Below are 18580 nucleotides of genomic sequence, written 5' to 3'. Positions count from 1 at the left end.
ACATAATATATTGAAAGTAGAAGTAGAGCAGGCATGAGGTGTTACAAATGCACATGTATGCTGCTTTAGTGAAGAGACATCTGTCCGTGAAAGATATCCCTTGGAATCTAAACAAGTTTGTATTTTTGGCTGAATGTATTCACTTAGAAGACTCACATTGTGAAAATGCTGATAAAACAAATTCCAGATGTGTGAGATTGTTGCATAAGGAAAACATCTTCACATGAACTAAATATGCAAGATAATGAGTTGATGAGAAGATTGCTTTATGTGATCTAGGAATAAAACTTGTAGGAGCTCTTTGGAAGGGAGAAAAGCACAATGAGAGACCATGCAGAAGAATGAACATCTTTAGTACAAAGTATAAGACCACCACTGGTTTTCAGGACTTTGTGTATAGCTGTGAATGATCTAAGTGCCCTGCTGCAGAAACTGCCATTCGTGGTCCGAGAACATGGAAAATTTTAATTGCTTAAAACCAACTTTGACAGAAATTCTAATAACCAGCAATCTTGAAAAGTCGTAAGCAATCTGTCAGGAGGTTAATTACAGCCTGTTATTCAGTTAAATTTCTTTTAAAACAAACCAGAATTGGTTTTGTTCTGTTCTAGATTGTGAAGCATGACATTTGAGCTTCACATTAAACTTCTAGTGCAGATTGAAGATGAAGGACAGGCACTGCCTTTTCTTTGAGAGCAAGTCTGTCTTTGTGTTTCTTGCATAAAGTGTTTGTAAACATGACACTTTCTGAGAGAAGCAACATCTAACTTGATATTGTCTGTTAATTATTCTTATAGTAGGTGTCTAGGCTATTTTTTTAGAAATTTAGTTGAATAAAAGAATAGCAGGTGTGCTCTACCGTGGTACAAAGCTTTCACTGATTAGATTGTGTTAGCCAGTAAATTACTGTTTATAAAATACAGGATTAGGCTTATAATACTTGAATGAATTTATTGAATTAAGTGGGAAGATTTTTCCAGTCATATTATTTATGTTCTTGTACCCAAAGCAATTGTGACGTTTTCTGCTAGCTACTCAATACTGCGTATGAGAAGATTGTTGTGGTTTTTAACCTACATGGTGAATGTGTCAGAGACAATTTAGAATAGCCTTTCTTGTAATTATTTCATAAATCTGAAGCATAAATCAGAACAGTATTATGAAAGTGTTAGGCATTCTGTAAATTAGATATCAGTTTTGGTTTTTGCATTGCAGTGTTTAATTTTTCTCGTATTTATTCTGTGCCAGATTATCCACATGCTAAGCATTTTTCATGGGAGAAATATTTGGAAGAAACCAGTTCACTACCTGCACCTGCAAGGGCTTTTAAAGTGGTGAGAAAATGCTTTTTTTTTATTCATGCTTTTAAGTGCATGTAATTAATTAGTTTAAGAAGAGAATACATATGCAGTGTTCCTGTGTTTCCAAATGTATCCAGTTAATTAGTTGCATAATAGGTGGTTTATTTTCATGCAAGCTTGCAGTTCACTGTTAGAAATCAGATAATTATTACTATAAATCACTATTAATTTATTATTTTGATCATTATAAATGGGATTAAATGGTATAAAATATTACTAATGAATGTAATTTGCTATGGCAAATTAATGCCTAGTTGTTAGAAATAATGAGATAGCTACTGAGTCATCATATTTTGAACATACGTATTTCTATCTGTACATTTTAAATGGTGCTGTAAATACAGTGAGAATGCAAAAATGATTGTAGGAGGTCAGGCTGGTTGCCCATCTAGTCCATTTTCTCTGGCAGTAGCCAAGAGACAGTTTGTATTTAATATCCTTCAGTAGACTTTTTCTTCTGCGAGCTTGTGACTAGGGCAGGTGGACAGCGTCCACAGGCAGTTCCTCAGCTTAATTATGGAGTTTGTGAAAAGCATCCTTTTCTTCTAGCTTTGTACTTGCTAGTTTCTTTCAGTGACACCCATCTGTCATGAGCTCTTAGGATTTCAGTGAGGGAAGCAGACTGGTCAGTAGTGCAGAACTGGTTGCTGTTGGGGTCCAGCATGATGAGATGACTGGTAGCTGCCAGCCCCTCGTCTGACCGCACACTGAAGCTGGTGCGCCTCGGCTTTTTGGATTAGGGTCACGAATTCTGAATAACGCTTTGCTAAGAGCTGGATTAACGGAAGCAGAAATGTCGTGCTTATAGCAGTTCCTGGGGTTAGCAGATCACCAGGGTTTATTACTGACCTGCAGTTTATCACCCCAAAATGCATCTGGCTCAAGAACATGTCTCATCTTATGTTCTCAGCAAGAATACTGGGAGCAAGGATTACGAGGATATTTGGTTATGTCTGAGAGGTATAGTCCTTGGCAAAACAGTGCAGGGCTGTGACCTTGACTACATCAAGCCAAAAGCAAACATTTTCTTTTTCTCTCAGAGCATCCATGTTTTTTTAATTTCTCCCCCTGCTGTTTGGGGAACAGCCACCCCGCAGGGCTCGGCAGTGGGAACGCCCCACCTTCGGGGAGCCCGGGCTGGCTGCCTGTGCCTGCGCCGGAAAACTGAACAGGACGTGCCCCAAGTGTGCAGACATTGACAGCGTTAAACGGGAAGAGCACAAGCTGGCATGGCTCAGCACTCGTCCAGAAACCATAGGAGCAGAGAGCGGCAGGGGATGGTGTAGATCCCAAGTGGTAGCTTAGACAAGCGCCTGGCTTTGAGGATGGAGGGGAAGGAGAGCGTGACAGCATGGGGGTCAGCTGTGCTCTGTCTTTAGGTTTCACAGCCAGAAAAAATCACCTCCCTGCTTTCTGTACTAATATAATGGTAACCATATTAATGCTAATTGTGGTAGAGAACAAGAAAGCAAATTTAATGGGAATAAAATACTGATTGTGTTGGAATTTGGGTGAATTCTTCCTGAGACAGTCACAGTACTTTATATCGTGTTACGGGAGAAAATAGAATCATAGAATCATAGAATGGTTAGGGTTGGAAGGGACCTTAAAGATATCTAGTTCCAACTCCCCTGCCATGGGCAGGGAAACCCTCCACTACACCAGGTTGCCCAAAGCTCTTAAGCTGCAGCTGAGGAAAAACCACCAATGTTCTGGAAAGTCTGAGAGGGACTGGTATGTTATTTTCGTAGAAATCTAAAATAAAAAACATAACGTCTTGTGCATGTGTTCCTTTAAAAAGGAAATAATTTTTGCTTTAGATTTCATAGCTGTAGATGGCAAAGATAAAATCCAGTACTCCTAACGAAGACACCTTTTTTGCCAAAATAGTCTTACAAAACAAATACTTGGTTCTGTTTGTTCTGAGTGAGTCCTTGCTGTTACACCGTGGATTAGTTATGTTTTCAGTAGGAGAATGAAAAGGAGAGTTTGATCTATGAAGCGAAAACACATACTAAAAACCACAAATATGTTTCCTGTAGACAATTTCGCAGACATTTCAGGCTGCTGGTATGTAATACTTAATACTGCATTGAAACTGTTGATCAAAATCTCTGGGAAAACTTTTCTAGAGAATTTAGGAAAAAAAAAACGAGTGATTTAAAATAAAGATCCCCACTTACTTGCTTGAATCCAATCCATTCCAGGACAACCTGATTTGAATGATGTTTTTATAGTTGGATTTGTTGGAAGGGGAGGGCACACTTGAGAAGAAGAAGGCAGGAAGTTTTCTACAGTTTTGTATGCTTTACAATTGTGTGAGATTTTTGAGGTTTTCTTCTGTTTCACAGAATATTGTTCTTCTTTTATAGAAACCTTCTCACGGCTTTCAGAAAAACATGAAACTTGAAGTGGTTGACAAGAGAAATCCAGTATTTATCAGAGTAGCAACCATTGTAGATACTGATGACTATAGAATAAAAGTGAGTTTTTCTGTCTTACTGTACTGCCCTGCTTGAATGAGTGATGAGTACTTTGTAAAACCAAAACCCTGTAGTTGTGTTGTGTAAAATTAAGCACAGGAAGAAATGAGTCATATTGCTGTGTCCTGCTAAGCTTTTGCTCATCCTTTTCACTGATTAGTTTGTGTATAATTCCTTTGGAAGAGGTTGTTTTGTTATCCTTTTAGTTATATTTGCTGACGTAGGTACTTAGAGAGCAGAGTTGAATATGTTGGAAAATTGCTTTGGGAATAGTTGATATAAGACAGTTGTCTGTTCTGCCAAGAAATAAATGATTTAATATCAAGTGTCAGAGGGCTGCTATGATATTTGTATTAGGGCCCATAAAATATTTGGCCTGGGTTAATTGAACCTGTCTTTGCAAACTTATAGGGAGAGGAGAGGGATAAAAGTGAGATGTGAAAAAATAGCCCTGATCTCTTGGGCATTGTCAGTGACTCCTGCAATTCTGAAGTTTATATTAATTATGGACTTTAGAATGGATTCATCTCAGATGATGTATTTTTAAGAAATTACTGTTTTCCAGAAGTTGTATACTTGAGTTATTTTTCTTTTACTGTACAAAACCAGTTTACGCTCTCAAGCCCTTAACTGTTAGAAGGGCTAGCATATTCCAGATATCCAGTTAGATGGATTGGAAGGATATTTGTGTTTTCAGTTTGTACAGATTTATTAGGCATACCTGGTATTTCAAGCAGGAGATGCAGCTGACATTTAATTTTGAATCTGAATTGACTGGTGGTAGAGAGTTATCGGAACTAATATCTTCACACCTACACGTTTTCTATCTAAACTTTAAGTTGGTCATGCAAAAAAACCCAACCAAAAACACGAAAACAGCACACCCAGCTTCCACTCCAGTCTAATTTATTAAAATGACAGAATTTGTAACTTCTGGGGTGATAATTTGACTCCATAGGATATGTGGAAAGAGCTCTGTTTGTATATATCTGTGTATATGTGCATCCACACCTGCGCGCATGAGAGATCTGAGCTATTTACTAGTACAGAGGTCAAGTAAGATTGGAAGATGCTTAGCTTTCACCTGGAAAAAACACACGTAGAGCCCATACTGGGAGTTTTCTGGGAAGTCACATACTTCATTTTCTCTTCAGTTTCAACTCTATCCTGTATAGTCTGATTTTAGTAAAATTGTTACGTGTACGTTGCAGTTTTTTGTTTGGTTTTTTTATGGATAAAGGACGTTTTTTTTAGTCCTTTGCTTAAAGCTCTGCTATTCTTAAATCCTGTTCAAACAGGAGATTAAAAACTGATTGGATTTTTGGGTTTTTTGAGGAAGAAAAAAGGCAGAAATTCATGCTTAAGTATTAATGTGAGGACTAAACTTGTCCTGCTTTATTCCTGGGATTTGAGCCTAATGGTACAAGACATAGTAAACAACGAAATAACACCTCTGTCTTTACTTCAGTGAGAGTATGCCCGGGTCCAGAATCCAATGTACATGTATTTTCTGTGTAACGTTGATGGTTCTCTGAAAGTGACTGCTCTAATGGACATGCCGTTTTTAGAGATTACTTAGGGAAACAGATTTTATAGAGAATTTTTCTGATCTAAAATGTATTTTTCTCCTTTTTGGTTTTAGGTCCATTTTGATGGCTGGGATAGTATTTATGATTATTGGACTGATGTAGATAGCCCTGATATCCATCCTGCAGGCTGGTGTACAAAAACCGGACATCCTCTTCAGCCCCCGCTTAGTAAGAGAAATCACATTGTAATGTAATGATGCTAAAAGACATGTGCTCTTTTTTTCCCTGCCAGTGCTATCCAAGGAAGAGTAGCAACTAGGATGTGCAAAATAATGTAAATGTGACATTTAGTGCAAAATCAACAGTAATTAATCACTTTTTAGTAGATAGCTTTATTGACCCTTACTATAATGGAAATACAATTTATGCGTAAGAACCACAGTCAAAACCTGAAGTAATGATAAAAATCTGTTGTTTAAAATCCCGGCCCTCTGGAAGCCAGTGATGAAACTGCTGTGGTACTCGGTAGGGATAGGGCATCGCTCTTAAAAGCTTCTGTCCACGTTTTCGTGAAGGTCAGTGTGCTTTTTAGCTTGAAGGACTCCAGGCTGCACTGAGAAGGCACTCCTTTCAAACGCTGTGGCAAATCCTCAATACCAGCTGACTTCCTTTTCTTCTTCAGCTGAGCAAAGAGGGGTTAATGGTGCCCACATGGAAGATAAATCAAACAGAATCATGGTACCAGTAATAATACTGTATTTACTGGCTCGCTCTCTCGGGGGATTTTGTTTTACTTGTTGAAGAAGAGGAAGGTCTGTCGTAAATGAGACTGAAGGTTGCAGGGAGAAGAGGCTCCTGTGGTAAAGATATTCCTGCCTATGCCATTGTGTTTCTGGATAGTGATAGTGAAATCACCTTAGCCAAACTTTGAACAGATAATTTTTAATTGAGTGCTCTTCTCTGGGATTGTTTTATATTGTGACTCTGAGGTATGGTGTGCACAAGTGCTGAGTGTTCACGGCTGTAACTGAGATCAGAAAGAGCTGTGCTTGGAAAATAAGAAATGCTGAGCAATGCCAAGTACTCTGAAAAATTCAAATGTAAAATAACTAGGATAAGGCACGCACAGATCGTGTGAACGTGTTGCCTGAAAATCTCAGTACCTCAATTCAGCATCTCTAAAATGTCAAGAAGACGTTTCCTATCAAGAGCACGATCAGAGTATGTTCACTAGTTTTCTGAGCGCTCCAGTGGACGAGTGATGACTGCCCGTTAGGAAGTTAATCATTGTCCCTTCAAAGCAGAGTCTGAATAGAGTGACGTACGTGCCAAAGCACAAAGTGAACAACGAGGAGGAGATAAAATGCTGTATATCTGCTTCTTAATGTGAGGTGTGCATCCTGTGTACTGAATGAAGGAAGGGTCCAGTGGGAGTAAGTAGTCTGTGGTCACGTAAATGAAAATCATATCATATGGTGAAAGAGCTGAATAAGTTTGCGACGTTTTTATTAACTAAGATTTGAGAGGGGGAAAGCACCTTAGCCTACGTGAGAGTATAAAATATGTACGTTTATTTTGCTGGAGACATTAAAAGAAATAAAATGCAGGCGCCCATCACATACAACACGTCGTCTCCTCTAGGCGATGGCGTAGGAAGCACTCTTCGTGTCCTTCAACATGTGACTGGTGGAAGTGACTTTTTGATACTAGTTAAGCTACAAAAATGAAAATGGACGATGTGACAGGAGGGCAAGTGACCATCCATTAAATAGAGAAAGAATAATTAACTGCACAAATGCTATTAAAATAGAATAATTACCGAATAATATATTCTTCCAATCTATTATTACCATAGAATATGGTATAGACTATTGAATATTCTAAAATATTAGTATTGTTTCCAAGTAAGTTAAAGTGCATTTCAAGTTTTGTGAAGGGGTTTCAGAAGGAGGGAAGAAAGTATTTTGCCAGACACAATTTTTCCTCAGTCACTAAGACAGTTGTTTTAATGATGCAGTCGAGATCCTTGTCTTCAACACTCGAAGCTTTATGTGAACACTGCATGATGTTAGCAATATTAGTCTAGAGCAGTCATCATAATGGCCTTATGCTCCCAGTATTTATGTATTCGTAGTATTTTCTCTTAAGATGTAGTTAAGTCTTCGTGATGGATTGTGACCTTTTTGATAGCAGTTAGGGAATTAAGAGCTGTATATTGGTGTTGATTTTAGTATTTCACAGTGACACAAGCAGCAGCTTCTTGCATAAATATGGACAGCCAGTTGCAGCTCTTTTAAATTACATTTTTTGAGAGATTGATTTTTTTATGTGAAGAGAGAACATTTGTAGGGAGCTAGTTTTTGCAAAACCAGAGGATCAGTGAGGCAGGACTTCCCTTTACAAAAGCATCCCTATTAAGTTAACTCTTCCGCTGAGTCCACTAACTTGTTATTTTAAAGACATCAATTTTGCATAAAGGTAGAAAAGATAAAATTCTCTGTTCTGTCATCCATTACACCATTTTAAAGTCTATAGAAGTCTTCGGACATAGTGTTGTAACATTAGCATAGGTGGGACGTTTGTTAAAAAATGCTTTTGGACTGTCCTAATTTTACATAATTATTATCCGTCTTTTATTATCCATCTGCAAGCAAGAATCTATCATCTTGGAAAATTTTTTTAAGTAGACCTTTCATGTGAGTTTGTTATCTGTAGGGGGAGATACAAGTTCATGTACTTTTCAAGTAAAACTGGTACTAGAGAGACAGTGCATGTTTGCAGATGTGCAGGAGGCGTTCTTAGTTTCCTACACTGGAGTAAGTCTCTGAACCTGTGGGTTATATACCATGTTTGCTTGAGTGTCAAAGCTAGTTTTGACAGCTACATGCTTTAATCTCTCTGCAGGCGTCATTGTTACAGGTTGATGAAAATCAGATAGACACATAAATTCAGATAAGTGAAAATGTCAAAAATCTCCTGGTGGCTTGTTCTTTTTAGTAGTATTTTCAGCCTTTGTTTTCACATCTTGTTCAGTGGAAAACTTGAGCTAAAAATGGCGAAGGTCAGTACCCATTACAGACAGATCCCTGTCTTCGGGAACAGCAGGGAACTTAGTTTGCCTGTGCTCTTGCAAAACAACAAGGTTCCAACTATAGGTAGTTAATAGGAGAGAAAGTTGAAGTCATACAGTTCCTCCAGAATTTGCATTTTCTATATAGATGTAGCTCTCCTGTAGAGATTCACTCACACAGAATAAAATCACTCACACAGAATAAAATTATTTCTCCGGTGAATTAGGTTGTTTGAATCTTCATCATGCTTTTGCAAAAGGTATTTTTAAAGTACTTTAAAATTAGATTTTGTTTACTGACTTCTTCATGTTTGCTGTGATCCTCTGGTATTCCTATAATTTATATATTTATATAATTTGGAAAGATTAGATACTTTTTTTGATCTCCACTGTAATTTCCACTGACACGCAGGTCCCTTGGAATTGGTGGAAGCTTTAGAGCATGGAGGGTGTCCCACAGCAGGATGTAAAGGAGTTGGGCACATTAAAAGAGCAAGACATATCGGGCATCATAGGTATGTGCTACAAAACTGTAATTTTCTTCTTTCAATTGAGTGATGTGTGCACATGGGTTTTTGTAATTGTTACTCACAAGAAAACGGATCCAAGCTGCAAAAAAATATGAAATCTTGTAAACCTAAATATGCAATGATTTTGGTTGCCATGGTGAGTAAGCTGAAATAAACATTAGCAATCTGTAACTTCATTTCATGAGAGTGTGCCGAGATAAGATTTGTCAAACATCATTTTTTTGCCACAATTGATAGATTCAGCTGCTCTGTATTTTGTTCCTATGAGGATTCCTCAGCTTGCTGTTCAGATTGCGAAGTGTTGCAGACAGACATGTATAAAGCAATAACTTTTGAACCTTTTGAAATATGAGGGCACTAAGTTTATTATGGCTTGGATGTTTTTGTTCTGCTTGGTTGGTAGGGACAAGGATTTGCGTGTTGGCTTAGAAGAGTGCTAAAAAGGTAATTCCAATTCACATGTTCCCAAATGACAGCCTGAACAACTTGCTGTTTGTACCTGGTGTTTCTAAAGATCCTTTTGTTGAACACCTTCTGAAATATATTACAGAAATGTGGACATTGCAGGCTCTCCTGGAGGAGGGCTGATATAGAGACAGCAGTAGCATGGGAGAATGGAATAGGAGGGGCGGAGAGACAATGACACAATAAATGGGAAATACTTATTAAGTCAAAAATGTATTATGCTTAAAATATTTACAATATGAAGTGAATCCTGACTGTTTAAGTAATAGATATACAATTAACATAACATGTTGAGAACTAAATATCATAAACATCATCCTTTAAGCTTTCTGTGAGTTAGGGCTTCCAGAAGTTTTCTTGGAATTTTTCCGTTACACAGTCATATGATCCTTGAAGCACTTTTGTGCTTTCTGCTGTCATATAGCTAGAGGATTGCTCTTTGGTAATTTGTCTACTCATGTTGTTTAAGTATATTATTAAACTACCACGATCCAAGAGTTAGCTCAGCAGTGTCTTTGTATTTTTGGTGGCAGAATTATGTCCTTTTGACCAGAATTATGCTACAAAGTTTTGATGGCGTATCGGCACTGGTTGAAGCCTTGACTCATCTCTAACAAAGATAACTGCCAGCAAAACTCAAGTGTGTTGTTATGTGCTTAATGTGCAAAAGACATCTTCTGCTGTAAGATTTTCTTTCATATCTACAGCACAGACATTGCGTTCGTGTAGTTAGGAGGCAGAAGATCTCCTGATGCTAGTACAAGCTTTATCTCCAGGAAGCGCCGTGGCTAGGATAGCTCCAGTGACAAAACCTGTTTTAGTGTGAACTGTGGTGCTGTTGTAGCATGACACAGTATGCCGCGTTGCTGCCTTTCAGATTATTCTCCCACTTTTCCTTTTTCTATCCATGTTCTTTTTCTTTATTTTTTTTTCACTTTTTCTACCTTCTTTTTTGAGAAGCTTTGTTGAACTTAATCAGTAGGAAAACACCTTAAACAGTCAAGTTAGTACTTGAGTCCACTGCAAATATGAGGTAAACCAGACTTGCCTAAAAAAGCTTCTTGGTTGCCTAGCTGAAACCCATTTTGTTTCGTATTCTGGTAGACTGAGTCCTGCATAATTTATTAATGCACTTGATCTGCACGGCAATGAGTTCCAATTCAGAGTACTATCTTCCATACCACGTGCTGTTTGAATTACTTAGAACCAGGTGAACATACCCATTCTTAGCCCAAGGCTGAAACTTAAAAAAAAACACCAAAACCCCAAAAACATAAGTGAATGTGTCAGAAAAGTTTTTCGTTTATCATCTTTTCTCTAAGTAAAGTTTGGCACTAAAACTTCTAATGTTTCATGAGGAAAGGATGAGTAAGAGCTCTGTGTCTAGTTAGTTCATGCAGCCTTTGTTTTTATAACTAGATTTTCCATGGTATTTAAAGTTGTTATACTTACTCATCCCGAATATTAAGAAAAGAAATAAACTTATGGCAATCTATTGTGTTTTATTTTTACTGCGGTCTTAGCAATCCTTTTATTTGCACAATAACTGAGAGTTCTAGGGGATAAAAATGTAACCAAAGAGGTTTCGTTGGTCGTAAGACAGGTATTTGCTGTTTCATAGCAAATAAATTAACACTGTTAAATATCTATTCACTAGCTATATTGGTTTGCCCTCTGTACTGATATTGAGGTGTTTTTTTTGAGCATTTCTGAGGAAAATAATGAGATTTGTTATTTATCTGGAGTCTACAGATTTGAGGGTCCAGGTCACCCCAAAAATTCTTACATTGTATCATCACTTTTCTCCTGAATTAACAAAGACATTTTGAAATTGGTATAATTGCCAACATCAGGCAGTGATCTCTTGACTCTTCTATCTTGGCAACCTTGAAATGTATTTAACTATGCTTATCTTTTTTTTTTTCATGATGAGGTACAGTGTCTATGTACAGCATAAATGCCTGTGTGCAGAAGAGAGGATAATTTAAAATGCTAAGTAGTTCTGAAATAATTTTGAGAGCTTGTTCCTTAGGAACCAGATGAAAGCCTCACTGATTAATTATGTAGTAGGGTTAAAGCATTTACTTTTTGGAAAAATCGATGTTAATAAGGAATTGGTATCTGTCATCAGTAGATCTAAGGTTTTGTGCTGCACAGTTGAAACTGAGACTGATGTGCAGGTTGGTAGCATTATGCAGATCACCTGTGTATTTGCAGTTGAGAATTGCACGCCCTCTGATGTTTGATGCATGCAATAATCTTCAAGTTCAAGCAGTAATGCAATGCAGTCAGTTGTAAACAAGTCATTAGTGTTTTGAGTCAACTCTCCATTAATAAAGATTTTAACCAGAAACTTTACGTGTGTTATGTGTAAGTTGAAGTGAACTAAATGAGCCGTGGTGGAGGCAATGTTGTAAGAGAACCACAGCGCAGAAATGCAGGAAACCCCAGCTCAGCAGGATGTTGCATTTATTTGTTCAGTGTCTGCTGAAGTAATTCTACTCTGATTTTGATGCTAGTCTCAAGTTAGTTTCATTTTATCTTTCATGTGAGGTCATGGGCCCCAGCCAAATCCATTATAAGCTATTCTTGAGTCAGGTTTAGACTGTTGAAGCAACTTTCTCCTGAAAAAGAATGCTTTGATGATAAACATGTGTTGTAAATTGTGAAAGAGAACATTTCTATCACTCGTTTCCAAACTAGTTAAAAATGTTTTCTTGAAGTTAACTGAAGTAAAGACATCACTTAAAAATCCAGCAGAAGAAAAGAATATATCCCCTGGATGTTGTCAAGACCTTTTTGCTGGAAATTTCTTACTAATCACATGTCAATACCCGCAGATGTGATCATTTGGACATAGGCTACTCTAGATAAAGCCTAATCCATCAGTTAGTCCAATCAATTTGTTTAACCCATCAAGGAAGATAGTTTGAGCAGATCCGGGTGAATTTTCCTAGAGCTGCCATACAACCTCATCCCCTGTCAGTGTTTGACAATAGCCCACACCTGAAAGGCAATGAGGAGCTGGGCTTGGTGACATTTCCAACCAGTACTGCTAAACCAGGAAACTTGTCTGTGGCTTCACGCAGGTTTGCAAAGTATTCCAAGCAGTCATAAAGGCTAATAATCTGTATTAAAAAATACTTCAGCATTAACTTGCTTTTACCAGAGTACCACCTTAGTCTTCTTCAGGTTAAGAGAGAATCCTAGCTTATATTCCCTTCTATATAGGGTCCCTCAGGGGTCTGTGTTGGGCCCGGCCCTCTTCAACATCTTTGTCGGTGACGTGGACAGTGGCATGGAGTGCACCCTCAGCAAGTTCGCCGATGACACCAAGCTGTGTGGTGCCGTCGACACGCTGGAAGGGAGGGATGCCATCCAGAGGGACCTCGACAGGCTGGAGAGGTTGGCCTGTACCAACCTCATGAAGTTCAACCAGGCTAAATGCAAGGTCCTACATCTGGGTCGTGGCAATCCCAGGCACAAATACAGACTGGGTGGTGATTGGATCGAGAGCAGCCCTGAGGAGAAGGACTTGGGAGTACTGGTGGACGAGAAGCTCAATATGAGCCGGCAATGTGCTTTTGCGGCCCAGAAGGCCAACCGCGTCCTGGGCTGCATCAAGAGGAGCGTGGCCAGCAGGTCGAGAGAGGTGATTCTGCCCCTCTACTCTGCCCTCGTGAGACCTCACTTGGAGTACTACATCCAGTTCTGGAGTCCCCAACATAAGAAGGACATGGACCAGTTGGAGAGGGTCCAGAGGAGGGCCACGAAGATGATAAGAGGGCTGGAGCACCTCTCCTATGAGGACAGGCTGAAAGAGTTGGGGCTCTTCAGCCTGGAGAAGAGGAGGCTCCGGGGTGACCTTATAGTGGTCTTCCAGTACCTCAAGGGGGCCTACAAGAAAGATGGGGAGAGGCTGTTCAGGAGGGCCAGTTGTGATAGGACAAGGGGTAATGGTTTTAAAATAGAGGGAGGTAGATTCAGGTTGGATATTAGGAAAAAATTTTTTACCATGAGAGTTGTAGAACACTGGAACAGGTTGCCCAGAGAGGTGGTGGATGCTCCATCCCTGGAGACGTTCAAGGCCCGGTTGGATGAGGCCCTGAGCAACCTGATCTAGTTGGAGATATCCCTGTTCCTTGCAGGGGGGTTGGACTAGATGACCTTTGAAGGTCCCTTCCAGCCCTAACAATTCTATGATTCTATGATTCTGATGTTAGGTGGAGCTGAGGCTGAGTAATCCAGTTGGACTCTATACTTCAGAAGCTTTGCATACTACTAGAAGATAGGAGTATCTCCAAATGTCTGGAAAAGACTAAGATCTATGCCCATACATCATATCAGTAGCCCAGTTTACCCTACTACCCTTGAACTTTAGAGAAAAAGAAAAAAACGTATGTAACCCTACCTAGAGATAGATCTTGAGAGTGATAGCAGAGCAGTTGAAAAATAACGACAACGGCATATGCTCTCTTGATACTTTTGTTCCATTGAACAGTTCTAGAAAGGGCTGATGATGTAAAACCTCCACTGAGTTGACTTGAAAATCCCAGGCCTGTGGTCCTGGGAATTCTTCAGAATGGTGTACAAGACGTAGTAATTGGTGCATTGGATTTTTCCTCTATTGATCTTTCCTGATTCAATAAAAAGCTTGTTTTAATACTCAGTTTTTACTCGGCCTGTGGAGGACTCTGGAAACGGTGGCTCCCTTTCCTCAGAAAACTTTTGTTATGGACACGTCTACTGCCAGCCACTTTGCTGCCGTTTCAGTAGGATGCAAAGTGTCCAGGAGATAGCTTATTGCTGTACTGTGTTGATCCTTCAACGTTTAGAGATGGCTGAGTACTCTCCTGTGTGGGGCGGTCAGGTGGTGTTGATGTGAGTATTTGTTTATGGAAACATAGGTTGAGCCTACTGAAGCAGCTCAGATGATAATGAGTATCTTTGTGTGGGACTCATTTCAAAGCTGTGAAGCAGCGCTGGAGGGCGTACAGCCCTGTCAGATGTATAGTGAGGTTTCAGATTGAGTACCTGCTGCTGCTTCCGCTTCTTGCCATGCTCCCTGTGCCTCTGGCAGACCTTGTCATCCTCACGTCAAGGACATCTGATCATTTTGGAAACTGGCTTCTGAACTTCTGCTGTTTTCAAAATACCCTGCTAAGGCAAACTGCAAGCTGGAGCAGAAATCCAGGTTTAAGTTGACAGAAGAGTTAAAAATCCTAGTTTAATATTACATAACCTAAACATCAAGACTTCTGAGCCCTTGAGTTGAGTTGTCTCTAAAACTTATACTCCTATATAAATCAAATACTTCCATTATGTAGGAATAACAAGATTAATTTTTTGTACTTTGTAGTAGACAATTTAAACTGAACTGAAGGCTGGAGGCATTGAGATTCAAGAAGATTTACTGATTGATCTGAAGCCACATAACTCATACACAGGTTCATTCATGCTGTGTTTTGTTGAAACAAAGCCAGCAGTGGAAACCATGAAGATTCTTTTTCTTGCCCCAAGTAATAGTAACATCAAAGGACTTTCAAGGAGTTTTTAAAAAATGATACACCAACTAGAATGATTAATTACAAAGAAAAACTCATCTGAATCTAGTGTAACTATTGTTGACTGAAATTGTCATTCAACTTCTGTTTTTCCAGAAAATGCTAAAGGAAAATGCAGTTTATAAACAGGCCAGTTCTAATGAAGGACTGAATTTTGAGGCTTTTTCTTGCTTTTTAATTTCAAACATACTGCTGGTGTTGCTAAACAGAAGATCTGCTAGAGATGTTGTCTAAGGCTTGTTTAATAATATACGACTGAAGTTAAATTCCATATTGGTAGGGTTTAGGGTTTAGTGCTTCCTTGAGACAACCCTCTAACTGCTTAAAAACACGAAGCCTCAAAACACCCCTGTGAGCATGGGAAGCCAAAAGAAGATCACTCGCTTTGCCTTATGGCAGTAGCAGAACTGAGATTAACCAATATATTCCTGAGTTTCTGATAAATGTATTTCATCACAGTGGTATGAGTTTGTCACAGCAAGAACTTAAATCCCACTAGCATTGGCTCCTTAAAACCTTTTTCGGAATAGAAGCCTGTATCTTTCATCCTGTAGTTCATTTGAAAGGGAAAAAAGACATCATTGTGATAGATGGAGCAGTATAAAGAATTGAGAATATAAAAAAAAACTTTCCCTCTTTCCTAGTGTTCTTCTTTTCTTCTCCATCTTTCAGTTCATGTTTTTTTTTTCTTTTAAGACATCTGACAGACAAACAAAACCAGTAGGTTGAAAACTAAATGTAGAGTAGAGGTACACAAGTAAATCTAAAATAAAATGCCAAATTATTCTTAAGAGAAATTAGAAATAAAACTTAAATGCTTCAAGTTAAATTTTTCTTTGTATATTCTGTTCCATGTTTTTAAAACATTTTCATTAACAAAAAAATACCCTATTTCAAGTGTAGTGCTTTAGAGTCCAGCCACCCATTTGGCTGTATCTTATTCTGCTATGTAAACTTCTGGTATGAATGTTCTCATGGCAAAAAAACTTAAGTGCCTGTATCTCAGAGGAGATGCTGGAACTACCACCCAGTTCCTCAGAAGGTGGCAAAGATAACTGTCCTGTGTGGATCCTCTGGGTATGGATGGCTGTATGTCCCTTGGGAATACAGTACAGGCTGTTGGTGGAACACCATCTGCTTGGAATGGTTTTAAGCAGGGATCTCATCTTGATTAGAAAAGCAGAAATCATGTTCTGCTGCCATGCTTTTCCTTCATAATTCAAGTTCAGCATAGCTATACAAGTAGTAAAAAAAAACCACCAAGGTTGATGCTGTATTATTTTCAAATGAACCAACTGACAAAATGAGACATGCTGTTGGACTCGTGTCAATAACCCCAGCAAGGACTGACTGACTTGACCTATGTAGCCTTAAGGAATTTTCTCCTTTTATGCTAGTGCTGAGAGAAATGTAGATTTCCACCAACTTTTTGTTTATGTTGATAAGACCAAAATTGGATTGCTAGTATTGGTCCAGTCTTGTGATAGGAGTTGATTCATACACACTGTGAATCCAAAGCTTCATTGGTAAAGTAAAAGGAGACTGTCTGGCATATTTGGAATAAAAGACCTTTTTTTTTATTCTATGCTTTGTAAAACAAACATAATGAATCTGTTGGTTTTCTGTTTGGTTTTTGTAATTTGGAGGTGGCAAGGCATATGGCTGGCAAGGTAGACTTGTTTATACTAGTTCTGTTTGGAAATCATGCATGTAATGGATGAGTGAAACAAATATGGAAAGGCAGATAGTTATATTCTTGACAAGAAAATAAACGAAATCCCAGGACATAGTTTTTTTACATTTTTCCATTGTACATGTCCTTGTAATAAAACAGGTGAGTAGGAAAGCATAATTTTAAATTATAGTTGGCGTTGTGGCTCATGAACCACAAATAGAGCATTATGTTTAGTACAGCCTCTCCTGTATCTTAAATAGAGATTTGAAAACTGAGCATGTTGTTATTCACTGTTGTGTCATGTATATACCTTTCAGAATTTGGGATATTATTTTTGAGGAGTGAGTATATAGCCTGACTAATCAGTTGAACATTGCATTGCATTCTTCTAAAAACACAGTCCTTGTTCCCCCAGTGTGTTTTGTGTTGCTGTTCTTCCCTTTCCCACCTCTGTGGGAGGTATGACTTTCACATTTGTTGGAGTAATATTTACGAGTCATTATCAAAGCACAGTGTCAAATTCTCTCCCTCTCTCTAGTTGGAGTGTAGTGAAATAGGGAGTGTTGAATGGTACGAAGGATTGTGAAAATATCCAAGTCTTTTAATGGAATATCACAAAATGGCGTTTGCAAAGATGAGGCATTTGCTGCAGTAAGAGGATATGCACCATTCCTCGTACCATGCCCTTGCAATGCAGCTTCTGTGTGGACATTACACAGTAGAAATAGCCTCCTTTGCAGGAAAAATAACCATGGGAATATCATTTTGTGGAGAGAGGTGGGTATAGTCAAAGGTACCCTGTATATTATGTCTAAAATACCATTAAAGGTAAGAAGCGCAGGCTAAACATTCGTCAAGCAGTTTTCCAGAATGTATGCTGTAACCTAAATTAATACAATTTGTGTTACGTAAGTTGCTGTCAAAAGGAAATGCGAAAAACATTCATGTTGAGGTTTTTAATCAGTGGATTTATTAACATTTAAGGTATGACTACTTACTGCATTTTTTTCTAATCTTCTTTGTATTAATTAATTGCATCTGCTTCTAGAAGACTGGTCTCTGACGTCATTTCATTTGAACTGAGCGAAGTCAATAAAGTATCTGAGAATAAGGAGGCATTTCTCTTCTTTGACTTCTAGCGCAGTCAGCTGCCCGTATTCGGAGATGAACTTGAACAAAGAAAGCCTCTTACCTGACCGGTTGAGCGGGGAGATGCCTGCAGCCAGTCCTGTCCCCAGAAACAGGAAAGTGGAAGCAAGTGAAAGATCCACCTCTCCTGTAATCAAGTAATTACGATGGAAGCGATGACGCGCCTAACAACAACAGTACTTTATTTCAGTGTTCTGCAGCGTAATTTGTGGTTGTGCAATGGCTGAATGGTTTCAGAAAGGCCCGACTATTTATCTTGCATTTTCATTTACTTGGAAGAAATTATTTCATCAACGTTTACCGAAAAGGTCACCGAGCTGTCAAAGACTGGTAGTGATTTTACTGTGTATGATTTAGCAAGAGTTCGGTTTCATCTTCAGTGTAACTATCTAGACTACCAAGTGGTTAACTGGAATTCAAAATTGATTGTTTATCTGTTGGCTTCACTTAAGAAAATGATTTAATTGTGTTTCTTTTGTTTTCTGGGATGGCCTTATTGACGTGACTCTAAATTGATGTTGCTCTTTGGAGAATAACCACTATGAATTCTGTCGTTATTGAGGGAGTGGGGAATCACATTACTGGGAGTGAGTTTTGCAAGAATGATGCTTAAGTCTGTAGCTGAAGCTTCTAGCAGGAGCACTGCGAAAAAGCAAAGGGATGTGATACCAAGGTGATGATTTTCACATCATTATTTTCTATCAGAAATTGTGGACACTGTCTCCTGTGCTTTTTTTGGACTGTGGGGATACAT

The 18580-nt window shown here is 38.7% G+C and overlaps 1 protein-coding gene across 4 annotated transcripts in view; it reads left to right on the top strand.

The window, feature by feature from the left end:
- L3MBTL3 (L3MBTL histone methyl-lysine binding protein 3) overlaps positions 1-18580 on the top strand; it is an 89569-nt gene that overhangs the window by 54254 nt on the left and 16735 nt on the right. For all 4 annotated transcript variants that reach the window (XM_086632082.1, XM_086632085.1, XM_086632083.1 and 1 more), the window contains 5 exons: positions 1249-1334; positions 3734-3844; positions 5487-5601; positions 8856-8958; positions 17817-17963. In XM_086632082.1, the coding sequence (XP_086488208.1) occupies positions 1249-1334; positions 3734-3844; positions 5487-5601; positions 8856-8958; positions 17817-17963 (562 nt within the window). The remainder of the gene's footprint in view (positions 1-1248; positions 1335-3733; positions 3845-5486; positions 5602-8855; positions 8959-17816; positions 17964-18580) is intronic.

Source organism: Tauraco erythrolophus, chromosome 2, assembly GCF_009769465.1.
Source record: "Tauraco erythrolophus isolate bTauEry1 chromosome 2, bTauEry1.pri, whole genome shotgun sequence".
NCBI classification, from domain to species: Eukaryota; Metazoa; Chordata; class Aves; order Musophagiformes; family Musophagidae; genus Tauraco; species Tauraco erythrolophus.
This window is presented reverse-complemented; position numbering and strand designations above follow the sequence as displayed.